Genomic DNA, 16604 nt, shown 5'->3' with positions numbered 1-16604 from the left:
AAAAAAAATCATTAATTCCTTTTGGCTGCAAAGAGAATATTGGGAAGGGACATTAGGTAGAAAAGAATCAAATCAACAAATGTGTTGAAAAGAACCTACATAAACTGTTTTTCATACAGAAGGCCAAAGTGCCCCCAGTACAGAAGATACTCGTGAATTCACTAAACCTTTGTCAAGCCCTTACCAAGCACCAGGTAGATACTGGGATGTTATTTATATACCCCCTGTATGTGTACGTATACCCTTGCTATTGGGACATACAGGCGAATAAAACACAAACCTGTCCCCAAAGAACTCCTCCTCTCACCACAAATCCACTCATTAAGCAAGCAACAAAACTTCCTGTGGATGTGTACATCTTACACAAGAGACTAACACATTCAAAGTCATTTAACAGCTGTACACAAAATCAAATACTTCTGACTTCCAATTCAGTAAAAGTGTCCAGTCTGGTTTTTTTTCCTTCCTTTAATTTAATTCCATTGCAACTCAAAAATTCAGATTGAGATTTAGGTGGTGGGATCTCATGGTCAAACAAATAACACATCTGAATGATTGAGACTACAGAATCAGCAGAAAACAGAAGTTAAACAAATACCCTCTATCCACCCAATACTCTGATAAATTTAGGAAAACCAATTTTCCTAATAAAACTGCACCGCACTCTTGGACAGCGAGGGCCTTTGCAGCGTGCTGTCATAAAACCTGGCTCCCAGTTGCTTACAGACCTATTGCATCAGACAAAAAAATGAATCACGTGTGCTTGACAGCTTCCGGCCAGTGACTACCCCGGGTCAACTCAGGCAGAAGCTGATAGGCGGTTCTGTGGTTTTATTTAGCTTCATGAAAGATGCCCGGATCAGTCCCAGGTTCTAGACCAACTCTGATAACGTCTTTTCAGGAAAACTTGCACAAATCACAATTAAACGGGATCCATGGTTACAAGGTTGTTCTCGCCCACCGCACTCCTCTCCCCGTATCTAGTCTCCTACGGAAAAGGCCTCCATCCATTCGTAAAGGTACGCCTGCAGGTCACAGGGATGACCTTCCCCAAAGCTCCCGGTTTTAGCCAGGGGCGGCTTCCGAAGTCCCCAAATACTTGCAATGTGGGTGGACCGAACTATTAGGCGGCAGATGCGAGTCGGTGTCAGGCTGGAGCCTTCGGTCCTATCAGATTAGAGGCGGACCGCTCGGGGGCCTCGCTGAAGACAGGAAGGGACGCAAGGGGCCCAGAGGGGAGTGTTAGGAGCCCCCCCCCCCGCCCCGTTCTTCTGGCTACTCGGGCGGCCCTGGCCGGACGGCCCCGGTGCGCACGCGCCCCGCTCCTCCGCGACACCACAGCCCGGCGCCGGCGCGCCAGGAGGGAAGAGATGGGACGGCCGGGCCGCACGCCGCCCTCTAGGGCCCAGCGAGGGCCTGGGCGTCACCGCCGCGGGGCAGGCCGCCGGGGAGGGCGCGGGGGAGGCCGCCGGGGAGGGCTGGGAGCGGTCGGGAGAGGCAGCGTGGACTGCGCCCGGGCTACCCCGCGCTTCCCGGTACTTACAGCGTCGCCACTCGCCGTCCGCCCTCACCAGCTGGTCCACGAGCCCCGGGTCCTTGAAGCGCTTCTCCTGCGTCTCTCGGATGAGGGCTGGGTCGCCTCCTTTATCCACCCGAAACAAATCCAGATCCAGCACCATGTTTCCTTGCCGCAGCCAACGCTGAGGGACGTGAGGAACGGAGCCCGGCACCGGCGGCCGCCGCACTGCGCCGGCGCTGACACGCCCTCCGCGCGCAGGCGCGGCCCGAGCAGCCCGAGCGCGCGGGCGCCCCCTCTCGGCCCGAAGCAGCGGCGCGGGGGGCGGCCCGCGGGGCCCGGGTGCGCGCGGCCCGCCGGGCGGCTGGGCCTGGTCCCGGGCTCGTGCGTCCTCCCCAGGGCCGCGCTCTGTGCGATCTCAGACTGTCCGGTAAAAGCGAGTGCCTGTCAGCATGGTCTCCGGCTTGGAAGCTAGAGCTTCCGATGGATGCCAGTCTTTGTCTTAACAGACGCGGTTCCTAAGGCTAGGCACTGTCCTTGAACCTCTGTTCCCTTCTCCATCTTCTTGTGGACAAGAATGACTACGGGCCTTAGTCCCTGGGTTACCTCAATTCGAGATTCCTGCTCTCCTGCCTTACAGCTAGAATACCTTTCTTAGCCTGATGATTGAGCAAATCAGATCGTCCTATTTCCAACCTTTAGAATCGCAGGATTGGAAAAGTGAGATTGAAATATTTTAGAGAGAGACATGAGATTTTTCCAAGGGCCTAGCAGATTTGAAGGCAGTATGAGGTATGGAAGTCACATCTAGGGTCTATTTAAAACTCCTTGAACAAAGATTTTACCATATTTTCATTTTATAATGTTTAGGGCTTTACAGTGGAATATTATGGTTGCATTTTGGAGCCAAGGTTATCAAAAAGTACTGCTGATAAGGAGATTATTTGGAGGATTAGGGAATAGATGATCTGTCCACCCCATCCTTCTAATTTACTGAGACTTTAGAGCCCCACCCCTAGTGCCCCACAGCTGGCTGTGCTAAGACCTTCTTGACCTTACAGCACTTGTATGGGTTCCTGTGATGAGGATATGGCATTGCTATCCCTGCTCCACAACAAGGAGTTACCAAGCCAACTTAGATGTAGTAGGGCGCTAAGGACAGTGGTAGAAGCTGACAGGTAGAGCACTGGAGGGAGGCTTGGGAAAGGGGGTTGTCTGGGTTTGCCTCCCTAGGTTCACTTTGCTTGGGATGCTAGATTTAAAACCAGTGGAAAGGACAGCTGCAGTCTCTGAAGAAAACATGCAAGAAAACTGTCTTCATAGTGTAAGGTTCCCCACAATCTTCTGAGGGCAAGGTCTGATAGGGGCTGACTGCTTCCATGTCAATGAAGGCACTGCCAAAGTGTGTAGTTTGCTAAGTTTCAGGACAGTGATGGGTGTTCCTGAGGCTACACTGGGGCCCAGGCCTAGGAGAGGAGGTTCACTGGGCCAATCCTATAAGGAGGTCATCAGTATAATTGGAAGGATGACCTTAAAATTCTGGCGGCTCCAAACTTTCTTAGGAATCAGAATGCCTGGGTGGCTCAGCGCTTGGGGGTCTGCCTTCAGCTCAGGGCCAGGATGGGATGGAGTCCCACATCGGGCTCCCTGCATGGAGCCTGCTTCACCCTTTGTCTATGCCTCTGCCTCTCTGTGTCTCTCATAAATTAAAAAGAAAAAAAAATTCCTTAGGAATTTTTGCCATTGGTCCGATCATTATATTATAGCCATCTTCTTTTAAAATGCTCATGTTACCTGATTAATAAACTAGCATAATAGCATACTTCATTCATCAGCTTAAAAATCATAAGATTTTTTAGAGCTGGAGGTGAATGTTAGCTAGCTACTAGACCAATAATTCTTTTATTTTTTTTAGACCAATAATTCTTAATCTTTTTTTTTTTCTTTTTAAATTTTTTTTTTTTTTTTTTTTTTTACGATTGTTACAGAGAGAGAGAGAGGCAGAGACACAGGCAGAGGGAGAAGCAGGCTCCATGCCCCGGGAGCCCGACATGGGATTCGATCCCGGGTCTCCATGGTTGCGCCCTGGGCCAAAGGCAGGCGCCAAACTGCTGCGCCACCCAGGGATCCCTAATTCTTAATCTTTTCATCACCTTGTCCCTCATGTTTTAAAATGTTTGTCTAACAAACGTATTACAAAATTCATTTTCCTTTCTTACTAATCAGATAGTAATTAGAATTTCTGATCTACAGAAAATAAAGTATTACTACACAATGTTACTTTTTGCTAACACAAAAGCAAATCAACATAATACTTTAGTGATGGAGTGATGATGTGAAACCCTACCATTTTTGGATGTGTGGTTTCTATTAGGTTTTATTACTGAGAATAGCTATATGTGCTACATCTGAGGACTCGGGCTCGAAGGTTCAAGGAAAACAACTAGGCCAACCCCTTTATCTTCTGTACAAGAACACTGAGGCCCAGGGAAATTAAGCAATAGAGCCAAAACCTGAATACTGGTAAGACACTAAGATAGTCTCATGTTTGGGTTTGTCTGTTAGCATTCCTTAAGCAGAAAACAGAGGCTTGAGGAACTTGCTAGAAAATGTGGCTTAATTGAACACCAATAAAAAAAATAAATTTATAAATAAATAAGTAAATAAATAAATAGAAAAGAAAGAAGAAAGAAAGAAAGAAGAGAAAGAAAGAAAGAAAAGAAAAGGAAAGGAAAGGAAAGGAAAGGAAAGGAAAGGAAAGGAAAGGAAAGGAAAGGAAAGGAAAGGAAAGGAAAAAGAGCGGCTTTTTCTCATAGGGCAGAGACTAGTTTTTGTATTTTTATTTCCACAGGACCTAGCATAGTGTCTTACACGTGGTAGGTGCTTATTATATCCTTATTGGGTGAGTGGGTTGCAGGGAATAGGCTGAGAGGTTAGAAGTTTGTTACAGGTTCAGGGAGTAGAGTCCTAGCTGCGATATTGCCTTGGGAGTCTGGGGTAGCTATTGGGCAGACTGAGGAGAATGGGTAGCTGTAGGGAGGGAGCAAGAAGTGAGGGAGCACCCAGCCACAGACGCCATCCTCAGATTTTACCAGTGCACATGCTTGGCAGTGTAGGAGGGCTCTCCTAGGCCTTGTTTTAGCACCTCTTTGCATTCCACTTTCTGTCTTGAGTCTAAGGGAGGATTTCTCAGTGTTGGACAAGCAAGCCCTATCCTCTCATTCCCAACTAGAAACCTTCAGTGACTACCTGTTGCCCTTGGGAGAACATCTCAACACAGCTTGCAAAGCCTTCCATGATCTGCCCTCTACCAAATTCTCTAAAATCTTCCCCTTATCTCTTGGCATTCCCTTCTCACATTCCCCATGCTGAGCTACTTGTAGCTCTCCTTTCTTGTCTCTGAGCCTTTATACAAACTGCTTCTACCTGGAACTCCCCTTCCCTCCTCTGATACTCCAAATGGGCTAATTCCTCCATCCTAGGGGAAGCTTTCTCTGATACACTATTCACCCCTCTCCCTGATTGGTGCAGCACCCCCCCCCCCTTCTAGGTTCCTACAGCCCAGTAGCATTTATCATACTGGTACAGAAGAAACTGACAACCCAACTTCCAGCTTGAGGCTGCCCACTCCCTTCTATCAGAGAGACACAATAACAAAAGAAGTTAATGTTGCTGTCCTTGGACAATGAAGGAGGAAACCATCTAAAAATAACATGGGCAGGGAAAGCTGCCAGGATCTGGGGCGACTTTGATCCTTACTCTCTCTCTGTTAGAATTGGAATGAGGTGTCCATTCTCCTACCACACTGTATGGTTTGGGGCATTACGTTTTATGTGGGATTGTTAACTTCACTGATACGGAGTTAGTTTATATTCCAAATTCTCCTTGAATAGCTCTTACACTAGCCATGATTTTTTTAAAAGATTTTATTTATCTATTCATAAGAGACAGAGACCCAGGCAGAGGAAGAAGCACGCTCCTCACAGGGAGCCCGATGCAGGACTCAATCCTAGGACCCCGAGATCACGACCTGAGCCAAAGGCAGATGCTCAACCACTGAGCCATCCAGGTGCCCCTAGCCATGAACTTTTATATATGCAGCCTTACATGAGTTTCTTTTTTTTTTTTTTTTAAAGATTTTATTTATTTATTCATGAGAGACACACAGAGAGAGAGGCAGAGAGAGAAGCAGGCTCCATGCAGGGAGCCCGATGTGGGACTTGATTCCAGGTCTCCAGGATCACTCCCTGGGCCAAAGGCAGGCACTTAACCACTGAGCCACCCAGGCGTCCCTTACATGAGTTTCTTTGTCTCTTCAACAGGCATTGTAGCTCTGTGGTTTTCTTTCTTTTTTTTTGTGGTTTTCAATTAATTGTCTTCTTTAAGGTTTAGACCAAGACATTAGTATCTTCTTGCCTGTTCAGCTGACAGTGTATTTCACTTCTTTGTCAGTGATTGGGAAATCTTTAAAATAATTCACATATCCCACCTCCCATCCCAACCAATTTCTTTTAAGATTTTATTTTTAAGTAATCTCTACACCCAACATGGGGCTCAAACTCAAAACCCTAAGATCAGAGCTGCATTCTCCATTGTTTGAGCCAGCCAGGTGCCCCTCCCGCAGTTTCTTTCTTTCTTTCTTTCTTTCTTTCTTTCTTTCTTTCTTTTTTTTCAAGATTTTATTCATTTATTCATGAGAGACACACAGAGAGAGAGAGAGGCAGAGACAGAAGCAGGCTCCATGCAAGGATCCCGATGTGGGACTTGATCCCGGGACTGCAGTATCACGCTTTGGGCCAAAGGCAGACGTCAAACTGCTGAGCCACCCAGGGATCCCCTCTCCCGCAGTTTCAAGCTTAGTCATGTCTGTTGTTTGTTTGTGACATTGGGACACTGTACAGTATATGGTTGAATCCATGTAAATTAACTATGGTACTCCCATGTCAGTGTTTCTTCACTATTGTGTCCGCAGTGGGTGAGCCAGGGTAAGTTTCACAGTGGGGTGATTTTGAAGGCTGGGTAGGGGTCAGTCGGGTGAAAAGGAAGGGGAGGGGCAAAGGCAGAGGCAGAGGCCGACACAGGGAGGCATGAAAGAGCTTATAAGTGAAGGATAGTCAAGTTGCTGGGACAGCAGGGTGTCTGACTTGCTCAGTAGAGCATGCAGCCGTTGATCTCAGGGTTGCAAGTTTTGAGCCCTACACTGGGCGTGGAGATTACTTAAAATCTTAAAAAAAGAAAAAAAAATCTTAAAAAAAGAAAAAACAACTTTAAAAAAATGTGGGTAGAGTAGAAGCAATTGTGGATAGAGAGGGGCAGGTATGCTATTAGGGACCTTCCATGCCACAGTACTCTGTTGGAGATGCAGTTTCTTAATCTATTACAATGAGGATAGTACCTGTCTCTAGTTTGGACCTTATACATAAGCAGGGGTGATATGTAAATATTAAGCCATCAGTACAACCAGGTACAACTCAGTCTGAGGGAAGCAACCAGCTGAGGGAAATCTTTTTATGGGGTTAAATGCTCTCAACTAGAGTGAAGGAAAAGTACTAATGCAGGAAAAGCCAGCTACCCCTGGAAATAATGGTAGGTCCCGATATCCCCTAGGATTTTCTCCACATCTCGTCTCTAAGAGTCCACCTCAGGCCCAAAGAATAGAATTTTACTTGTCTTTGTAGATACATTGTTATGTGGCTGGCCTCAGTGCCACCCCAGAGGAAACTAAACTGGAAAGGAAGGGAGGGAAGATGCTAAGTGATTTATATGAACTCTTTGATCCTCACCCAATTTGGGGAAGTGAGGCATCATTAGATGCATTTTATTACCTGGAAACAGGCTTTGCTTGTTGGCTGATCCCTCAACAGATGGTGAGAGGCTTTCTAGTCTAGGTCCCTTTTGCTCTGAAGCATGCTCTTTTCTCGGTTACTCTGGAGTTCCAAAATCCTCCTCACCTTCAGCTAAAGCTTCAATATCACTTCCATTTCTCACTCCCCCATCCAGCCGCCCGACCCATGTTCAAAAAAGCAACTTGAAACATATGTTTTTATTTGACAAAAAAAGAAAAGGGGAAAAATGTGACAAGCCATAGCCATCCCCTAACAAACTACAAACTCTTGGAATACAAAATAAAAAGGAAATCCAAGCAGTCTTGATGAGATGAAAATTTGGTTTCACAAAGCTGAAAAATCCGTTACAAAGTCTCTATTGTATAAATATAGTCAGTCTTATCTTTAATGTAGAGTCAGACCAAAAAAAAATGTGTTGGTATAAGAAATCGCCCAGTCCTTGAATATACCAAAATGCTCATTTGTCTTCCCAGCCAAATCAGGTGATGCTTACATGAGAATTACTTATGCCTTCCACTCTAGGTAACCAAATGGGATTTAAGTATTTTATCTCCCCCTGTGCAAACCATTATAGTCTTGGTTTAAGAGAGAAAGGCTTTTCCCATATAAAATCTAACATGTGTCTGTTCTAAAATTGATTATGGTGATTGCTGCACAATTCTGTGAATATACTAAAATCCATTGAATTGTACATTTTCAATGAGCCAATTGTATGGTATGTGAATTATATCTCAATAGGGCTGTTAAAAATATAAAATATGTCTAAGGAACAGGTGATTCCAATATTATAACTCAGGAGCTCCTGGCAGGACATAGGGAAGATCTGTAGAAGTCGGTACACTAAGGGATAGCAAAAGGGAGATGGTTAAAGCATTATGCCTAAATCAGTGGAGTCTGAGGTTAGTCTGGGGGCACTCAGTTTCAAGATGTCAGGATAAAGAAGTCAAGAGGGTATATACTTTTTTCTACTGCTTCCAGAGTCATCTAAGGACCTTGTATGGCTCTTGTCACCAAATAAATTTATTCAGTGGGAAAGGAGATGCTTTCTGGGTGTTGCTGAAGCTACAGAAAACTTTACACTAGAGTTCAGGAGCTAGGTATCTGCATCCATTGGGAGAAATTCCAATATCGCTACAGGATCTGAGAGCCTGACTCCCACGAGAGGAGGATACCCCCCAAAGCTTCTAGATTTATTGAACCAATGGGACTGCCTGCCTTCAGTGATGCTACTGATGACCAGAGGTCACAGCAGGGCCTGGTTCTCACTGACCCTTTTCTAAGGCCACTGCCAGGGCAGCCATGCCTCATCAGAACAGCAGACCCTTTTTTTTTTTTTTTTTTTTTAGCAGACCCTTTTTATGGCAGACAAACCACCCTGAATTGCCATCCCATGCTATACCTACACTGTGGGCACCAGGTGGCCACTCAGAAAAGGAGATAGGCACAGCCAAGGATAACTGGACCCTTGACCAAGGGATGGGCATGCCAGCCTGACAACATGGGAGGGAGGATCACCAGTAGTAAAAAGAAAATGGGAATTTTAAACTCTTGCACTGATTTTGCCATTGTAGTTACTTGAAGTCCATCAACTATACTGGGTATAAAAGTGGAGAAAAGAGGCACAGAGGACACTCACTTTACTCACCTTTAAGAAAGGATGCTGCCAGAAATTGGGACTAGAAGTCTTTTTAGTTTTTTTAGCACACAGAAGAAATGGGAACAGGAAACAGAGAAGGTTAGGGGCTTGAAAGCATGACATGTACCAGTTTGCCAAATATCTTGTTCAATTCCTCTAGTCTTTCCTCCATGAAGACTGATCTGGTCCTCTGGCTCAGGTATAGGCTGGGAGTCAATTCCCTTTTTTGGCCAGCCTAGAAAATGTTTATTCTGCAGCTGAGCAGATGGTTAAGCTTAGAAGCAGACATCCTAGCCACCTCGGGTCCTTCCCGTTGTGGGCCGGATCCTCCAAGACAGCCCCGTTAAAACCTTGGCTTCCTTATGTTCTTTCAAAATAAGATACCCCTGTTCCAATGATAAGGCTCAAATCTCTATGAATGGGGCCCTCAAGGACAGGAAATTTTCCTTACTGGTAAGGTTTGTCATCTCTGTGGGTCAAAGCAAGCAGAGAAGAAAGCTAGAACATCTGTGTTTGGGGCTTACCTGGCTGTCTTTAGTGTCCTAGGGAGATGGTGGGATGTTAAAAAAAAAAAAAAAAAAAAGTGTGTGTTGGGAGAATAGATCCACCAGGGCTTTCGGTATTTTCTTGGTGCACTTTTTCCTTTGGCTCCTGTGAGAATATTTATTGCTTACTGAGAAAAAGGGAGTAAAGTACCTAGTTTTAAAAATAAAACAAATAAAACTTTCCTTCTTGCCTCTCTTTGTGCTTATCGAGCCTTTTCTTCCCCAGGCCTTACTCACCTTGCCCTCAGCCTATGTGCACGAAATTCAATGTGAGCTGGTTATCCAGGAGAGACGAATCCAGGCTACCATGATGGTCCAGGAGGGAACGCCAACACCCTCCTTACCCAGCCTCTCTCCTCAAGAGATCATGAGCTGAAGGGCATATCATCGGACAAACCTCCAGCTGCTTCTGCCCTTAAATAAGGGGACAGAGGAAGTTGTTTCTATATTTAAGAAGAGAGAACTATTTTCATTCCAGAGCTATAAGAGTTATGAGCAGATGAAGCTATGACTCTGGCGGCTGGACCATTTTGGGAAACAAGATGCAAGCAAGGGAGTAATATACAAACAAAGTGTGGGTATATTTGACAGGTTTGAGGCAAGCAGAAAGGAGGGCTTGGGTATTCCATAAAAAACCTAATATCTGAAATTCAAACTTCTTCTGATAAGGCCACAATGAAGAGATTTCCAGCAGGAAGCTGGCACCCAAATTGCCACAGGCTTGCAAGGTGACGTGCCCAGGTGAGGAGGCAGGGGAGGCAGGACAGTGCCTCTCACAGGTCCATGTCTGGGCCTCCTGAGGATGTCTTCAGTGGCACGGAGTCAAATCCATCAGGAGTCCTCTGAAAGAGAGATGGTGACAGGAGCTGGCTGCTGCACGGGGGCAAGTTTGGGAAACAAAGGAGAGAAATGGAAAATAGGTGACAGAAGGAACCCTTACGGAATTCCTGCTTCCAGTAGCTTTGTGGAAACAGACATAAGATACCCTCTATTCTTCTTGGTCCTTTCAGTCAGTCAGAAGATAAGAAAAATCTTTAAGATCCCCTGCTTTGCATCTTTCCTGATTTCTAAAAACCCAGAAAGACTCAGGAGTCCCAGGGGAAGTTGTTGTCTCATTGATTAAATACATGCACGGGCACGCAATGCAGGTTCATGCAACGTCACCGTGATAGGTCAGCATAAAGGGAATGAGATTCAGCAATCTAAACACCCACCAGCCCTCCCCTCCCCATCCCTCCAGTCCACTCCTCTCTGTTACCACCCTCCCCACCCACACCTGTTTGATGAACTGGTTCAGGGCAGCAGTGAGGTATGGGTTCTGGCAGACTGGGGATGCAGAGGGCTGTGGCCCTGGAGGCGTTTCTTGGATGCTCTCTGCTCACCCCACACCCAGCGACAGTGTTGTCAGCATTGCATTTATGAGCTTCAAATTTGCTCACCCACCCACACATACACAGCCAACTATCCGGCCTCCACAATGCTCAGCCGTGAGCACCATGACTCAGCCCCCCAAGGAACCAGGGCCCAGACATCAGGGGACAGCACCCTCCACTGGTCAAAGGAGAGCCTTGCTTCTATCAGAAGTTGATCCTAGAGATCGCCTCTTCCCCACCCTCCAAAAAAAAAAAGGGGGGGGGGGATGATTCTTACAACGTGGATGGTTCAATACTCCTTCTGGAAGTTAAAAGGCCCAAACAGTCCATCAACTGGAGTGCATGTTGGGAGAGAAGGAGCCTGGTCAAGAGCAGCCTTGGGCCCCATGGGAAACAGTAATGGTGTGGAAATACTGAAGGTAGAAGCCAGGATTTTGAGGGTGGGGGGATAGAACAGTCGGGAGGGTGGGGAGTAGAGTAGTGAGTGGTCCCTGAACAGTGTGGGACCATTCAGTGTCCTAGGACTGGTGTCTTCTCCAGCCCTCCAGGCTGACCTCAGTAGGGGCGCTGGCCAGCCTCCCTACCTTGGAGGTAAATGATTTGATCTTCCCAAAGAGTGACTTCTTGCTGGTAAAGATGAGGTCATCCTCCACATCCTCGCCTTCCATGATGGCACAGCTGTCGGCTGCTGGCAGGTCACAGTCCTTGAGCGTAGCGTTCATCACCAGCTTAGAGTACTTGTACTCCAGTCTATGAGGCAGGGGGAATGGGAAAGAGAAAATAACAAATTGTGGAATAAGGGAGAGGGGAGGGAGAAGGACTGGGCCATAAGCAGGTAACCACAGGTAAGGAAACTGAAGCATAACAAAATGGTGTGAGGCCTGGGCATATAGCTAAGGAATCTTGATTTCCAGCTCAGCAATCTTTTTTGTTGTTGTTGTTGTTGTTGTTGTTGTTGTTGCTGTTGTTAAGGCTGGCTGTTGCTGTGTACCCAAAGCCTAATAGAAATATTGGAATCACAAAGTTATTATTTTAATTATTAATAATAACAACAAATTGAGGATACTATGCTTTTGAGCATCTAACAGTCATTTATAGACTGCCATGTGGTACTGTCCCTGTTCCTGAACAGGGTCAGGATAGCCAAGGTATACATTGGATAAGTGGCTCAACAAGTCTCTGGCCAGAGTCACAGGGTCTGTGGCGAACTCCAGAGAAAAGCCTCATGAATTTATTTATTGGCTATTCTCTTCCCGGTTCAATGATCCAATCCTGCCCATCCCCAAACTCCGATACCCCATCATGTACTTTTGATTCTTTTTCCAAAAGTAACAGGTCAAGACGGTGAGCAGGATGGCAGTACAGGTGCCTGCAGAGATGCCCACTTTCAGCCAGAAATCGATCGTTTTGCAGATGGTGACTCTCTGTTCAGGCAGGGAGATGCCACCCACGCATAGCTTTGGTTCTCGCCACACATAAGTAGTCTTCTATTGGGGAGAAAAACAAAGGAACTCAGAGATCACATTTCATCCTCTCCTGGGACATCCTCAAGCAGAGAAACCCACCTGGATCCCAGCCACGCAGCTGCTGACGATAGCGTGGTAGTCAGCAGGGGAACAGAGCGGACAAGCAGCCAGGCTCTCCCACAGGAAGTGGAAGTTACAGCCATCACAGGTCCCATCGGAGCATGTGCTAGCAAAGCAGAAAGGAGACTTGAGTTGCTTACTCGTTGGATGGTGGGAGTCCTGTCACCTGATAGCTAGCCTGTACCATCCTCTCCTTGCCAAACTGTTAGCCCCACCAGGGTCCTCCCAATTAGTCCTTAATACAGATTTTGCTCTCTGATTTCCCTGATGACAAGAGGCCTTTCAGCCTCCACTGGGCTGTCTACTCTATGCCTGTTTGTTTCTGCTAACGTAAGATGAGAGCTAGTGTCAGGTGTCTGAGCTATAGCATGGTTGCCCCAACCAACCCCTCAGAGGCCCCTGCTCTCCCCCATGGACTTGTGACATTTTGCCAAAGCCACTGTGATGCAGCTTCCTGGGGGATGGGTTTCAGGAATGAACTTCAGGCCATGGATATCTGTTAGGTACTTTACTGTGATGTTTACAACAGCAAGAACAGTGTCTTCTGCTTTGACAACACCGCTGAGCCAAAATAGCCTGCTTTGCTCCCTATCTCCCTGAGCAGCTGCTATTTAGAAGCAGCATTTTCCAAACCATCTTCCTCAAGACACCTGTGCTTCAAGATGTTAGTAGGGGTTATATGGGGTGGGGTGGGGTGCAGTGGGGGAGGAGTACTATAAGCAAATAGGTTCCAGAGTGCTCAATTTAGTGTACTCAGCTATTAAACTCAGAATTGGGTTTTTTGGTTGGGGAGAGATTCCTAGGATTCTTTAAACCATTACTTCTAATAATAGCTAGTACATGCCAGGGAATCGAAAGTCCACAAGTCTCACGGTCTCATTGAATCCCCACAACCACCCCCTGAGGGAACTTCTTCTTATCCTCATTTTACAGATATGGAACAAGAAGCCCAGGGAGGATAAGAAATGTATCCACAATAACATAGCTAGTAAGTGGAGGACATGAATCCAATAACCACTTGGCTATGCCACTGTCCCCATAATGGCATGAGAATGTGAGAGTAGCTTGGACTCTTCCTTCTGCCCCATTCTTGACATCTGAAGATTGAGAATTTGGAGCCATGCCTGTGTCCCCAAGAGCCCATCGATGGTTCTCAGATTGTTTTCTCTTTGGTTCTTGGGATGAAACGAATCCAAAGAAGCAAGACCTTGTCACACCCCTTTACCTTGGCAGTGACAGACTTCCAGGGGCGGGTTTCAGCGGACTGCATCTGACACGGATGGTGGTTGACCTCCCAAAACTACAGGACTGGGTCACATCGTTGGACCTGCAGAGAAAGCCAGCCCCCCGCAGGGGAACGAGTCACTCACCTGTTTCATTGGAGAGTCACTCACTGAGGTCAACATGGAATAATTCCCTTGCTGGGGAAATCAGGACTTGGGAGTGCACAGGCGTTGGTTTATACACCGAGAGAGTGGGGCTCAGGGAGATCCGGTCAAGGGGAAAGGCACTGGTCCAGGAAAGGTTAGCATATGCATAACACTGGAGTCTCCTAAGGCAGAAGGGAAGTCAGCCACAGATAAGCCCATGTTTCTCCCTGCCTCCGGGGCAGACCTGCCCCAATAGTACCCCAAAAGCTGGGATCAGTGAACTCCCAGCCTGTAGCTGTCATTGCTGGGTGAATCTGCTAGACATCGGACATGTTCTGGCTTGATAAGTAGGTGGCTGGAGAGAGGGATGCACCAGGAATTGTGGAGGGGCTAGGTTTCCCTTGCATCGGCCTGGTCTCTCATCTTCACCTATAAAAGAAGATCACGTCCGGTATTCCCAAGGACTCCGGGTGGAAAAGTTCAGCTGGGGAGGTGATTCCATCCAGAGTCATATCTGTTGTCACCCCTGCCAAATTAGAGCTCCTAATTAGTTGTCACTAGTAGCATGAGCCAGCAACCACTTCAATTCTTTCAATACCTGTCAACATCCAAACCTTCCTCCATCTCCTCACATCCCCGAATGGCTCATGAGAGGGCGAACCAAAGTTTGTCAGAGGCCCCAGGGGGCACTTGGCACCCCGGGAAGCAACAGAAGACAGAGATCAAGAGGTTGGGTCCCTCATCTGGGGCCTTTTTACCTCAGAGCCCGGTAGCCTCACTGTCTCATACACACATACACGCTCAACGAGGCTGGAGCGGCTGGGTTACTCACCAATAAGTCGGTCGGCGAGGCTGACAGGCTGCGAGGACACTCCAGCCTTGTAGCCTGTCACCTCTGGGGGGATGATGACCGCCTGGCAGACGTAAGCTGTGATGGATTTGGAGAAACCCGACTCACCCTCAGGAATCCGGAGGTCAGTGACATTGTCTGCACACACGGACATTTTCTTACCCTGGGTTGGGGGACGTTGGGGGGAAGGAGAGGGATGGAGTGAATGAATGGTCACAGAACTCCCAAAGTGGAGGAGGCCAGAGTGCTTGCACGTTTGAAATTTCAGCCTTCCAACAGTATGTCGGTATGTCGCAGTGGAATGATTCATCCCAGATCTAATTACAAGACGGATTTTTTTTTTTTTAAGCTAAAAATAAGACCTCCGTGTCCTAGTTACTGCAACTCTGGCCCAGGGTCGCAAGCCTTGTTTCCTTGAAGTCACATGGGAGCCTCATATGAGCAGGGTTGTGATGGTGGCAACTGATCTGGAGCTCTAATCTACCAACCCACCAGACAATGTATGATTTTCAATATTCTAAATTTTATTACAAATGAAGTTATGTCAGTTGCTAAATATGGTGATTCTTAGTTTATTTTTTAGCTTGTAAGATATAAAGAACATGAGAACAGAAAGAAACCTTACATTATGGTATAATAAAGAGTTATTTTGTCTTTGCACTGACAGTCTATGGTGTGACAGTACATAGTAAGAATTTCTGAAAAGAATAAAGGAGCAAAAACCAAAAAAGGCAATCTCTTCAAATTCCCCATTTTCATCTCTCTCCCAACTCACTGAATAACTTTGCTACATGGGTCTTGCTTTAATCAGTTTCAATTCCTGAGTTATCACTAACTCACTTCGGAAGCTTCATTTTAACTTATTCAAAGATTTTAAAAACAAGATAGAGACATGTATCTCTAATCTTCCATAGGTTAGTTTATTTCTTTTTTAAAATTGAGATATAATGGCCATGGAACATTGATTAGTTTATTTCTTGGCATGTTCTCTCTATAAACACAAATCAACTTTTTTTGCACACTACAGAAGGTGGTAGAGCTGTGCTGTGCAAAGGTCTCACGACCACACAGGGTCACAGACTAAAGACTCAAGGTGCCCTTTATTTTGTAACATTTGAAACTAACTCTCAAACTGCTAATCCTGGCTTGTTTGTAATTTAGTTAAGTGCAGAAGTGGTGTTATTACTCTACACTTCCGTCTTTGAATTTTGCATCCAAAAAATTTACAGCAGCATGAAATGGCTAAAGGTAACATTCTTTCCATATCCTATAACGCCTTTTACACTACTTTTTTTTTTTTAAACGGTCAGCAAAGGTTCTTAGAGATGAACTGCAAATAGTTTATTTTATCCAGCCTTTAGGAAACAAATGACAAGTGCCATGATTAGTGAACACTGCTTTTTAAAGGGAAAAAAAATCTTCCTCTGGCATTATTTCTATATATTCATTTTGATAGAGAGTAAAAGTCAAGTAGGAGTAAATGAGTATCTTATCTTAAACACCTTTATTTTCCTAAGTGTTTATAATCCAAATGAAATAATTTTAGATCCCAAGGTCCTCTGGAAGAATAACAATCACTTAGAAACCCTTGCGTTTTCTCAATGGCCTGCTGCCTGGTTTTTCGGGCTTTTGCTCCTGTGTCCGTCTCTGGCTCTGACCCACTGGTGTCCCCTTTCAATACGACACAATCGGTACCCACACAGCTTACCTGGTTTCCACACAGACTGAGGGTAAAGTGATGGAAATATTTCAGCCCTTTGGAAGTGAAGCTTGGCCCTCCGGCCAGAGAGACGGTGTTTGCCAAAGCCAAGAAGTTGTAGTCCAGAACCCTGGTGGGGGTGCCGATTGAGAAGGTGCAGTCATTGTAGCACAGAGAGTGGAT

At 46.2% G+C, this 16604-nt stretch overlaps 2 protein-coding genes and 1 long non-coding RNA gene across 9 annotated transcripts in view; 1 reads left to right on the top strand and 2 right to left on the bottom strand.

The window, feature by feature from the left end:
* The window catches only part of SARS1 (seryl-tRNA synthetase 1), a 20419-nt gene extending 18638 nt beyond the window's left edge, over positions 1-1781 (bottom strand). The window contains exon 1 of one of the 2 annotated variants that reach the window (XM_072834852.1): positions 1544-1781. In XM_072834852.1, coding sequence (XP_072690953.1) covers positions 1544-1679 — 136 coding nt within the window. In that variant the 5' untranslated portion in view covers positions 1680-1781. The remainder of the gene's footprint in view (positions 1-1543) is intronic. The other variant, XM_072834854.1, reaches the window with a different exon arrangement.
* Positions 787-16549, top strand: LOC140638105 (uncharacterized). The gene is made up of 2 exons (XR_012035284.1): positions 787-1019; positions 9770-16549. It is a non-coding gene; the product is annotated as an uncharacterized lncRNA (long non-coding RNA).
* The window catches only part of ELAPOR1 (endosome-lysosome associated apoptosis and autophagy regulator 1), a 70118-nt gene continuing 61058 nt past the window's right edge, over positions 7545-16604 (bottom strand). The window contains exons 15-24 of one of the 6 annotated variants that reach the window (XR_012035283.1): positions 16431-16604; positions 14705-14885; positions 14302-14398; positions 13728-13829; positions 12482-12608; positions 12225-12403; positions 11501-11666; positions 11194-11249; positions 9781-10416; positions 7545-9649 (exon numbers count right to left, since the gene is read on the bottom strand). Coding sequence is in view for 5 of the 6 variants with exons in the window: in XM_072834847.1 (XP_072690948.1) it covers positions 10317-10416; positions 11194-11249; positions 11501-11666; positions 12225-12403; positions 12482-12608; positions 13728-13829; positions 14302-14398; positions 14705-14885; positions 16431-16604 (1182 nt within the window). In the remaining variant the exon portion in view is untranslated. Of the gene's footprint in view, positions 10417-10483; positions 10547-11193; positions 11250-11500; positions 11667-12224; positions 12404-12481; positions 12609-13727; positions 13830-14301; positions 14399-14704; positions 14886-16430 lie in introns of all 6 variants that reach the window. The other 5 variants (XM_072834848.1, XM_072834847.1, XM_072834849.1 and 2 more) reach the window with 5 other exon arrangements.

The sequence above is a fragment of the Canis lupus genome, chromosome 8 (genome assembly GCF_048164855.1).
Source record: "Canis lupus baileyi chromosome 8, mCanLup2.hap1, whole genome shotgun sequence".
NCBI classification, from domain to species: domain Eukaryota; kingdom Metazoa; phylum Chordata; class Mammalia; order Carnivora; family Canidae; genus Canis; species Canis lupus.
Note: the sequence above shows the minus strand (reverse complement) of the source record. Positions and strands in the feature narration are given on the sequence as shown.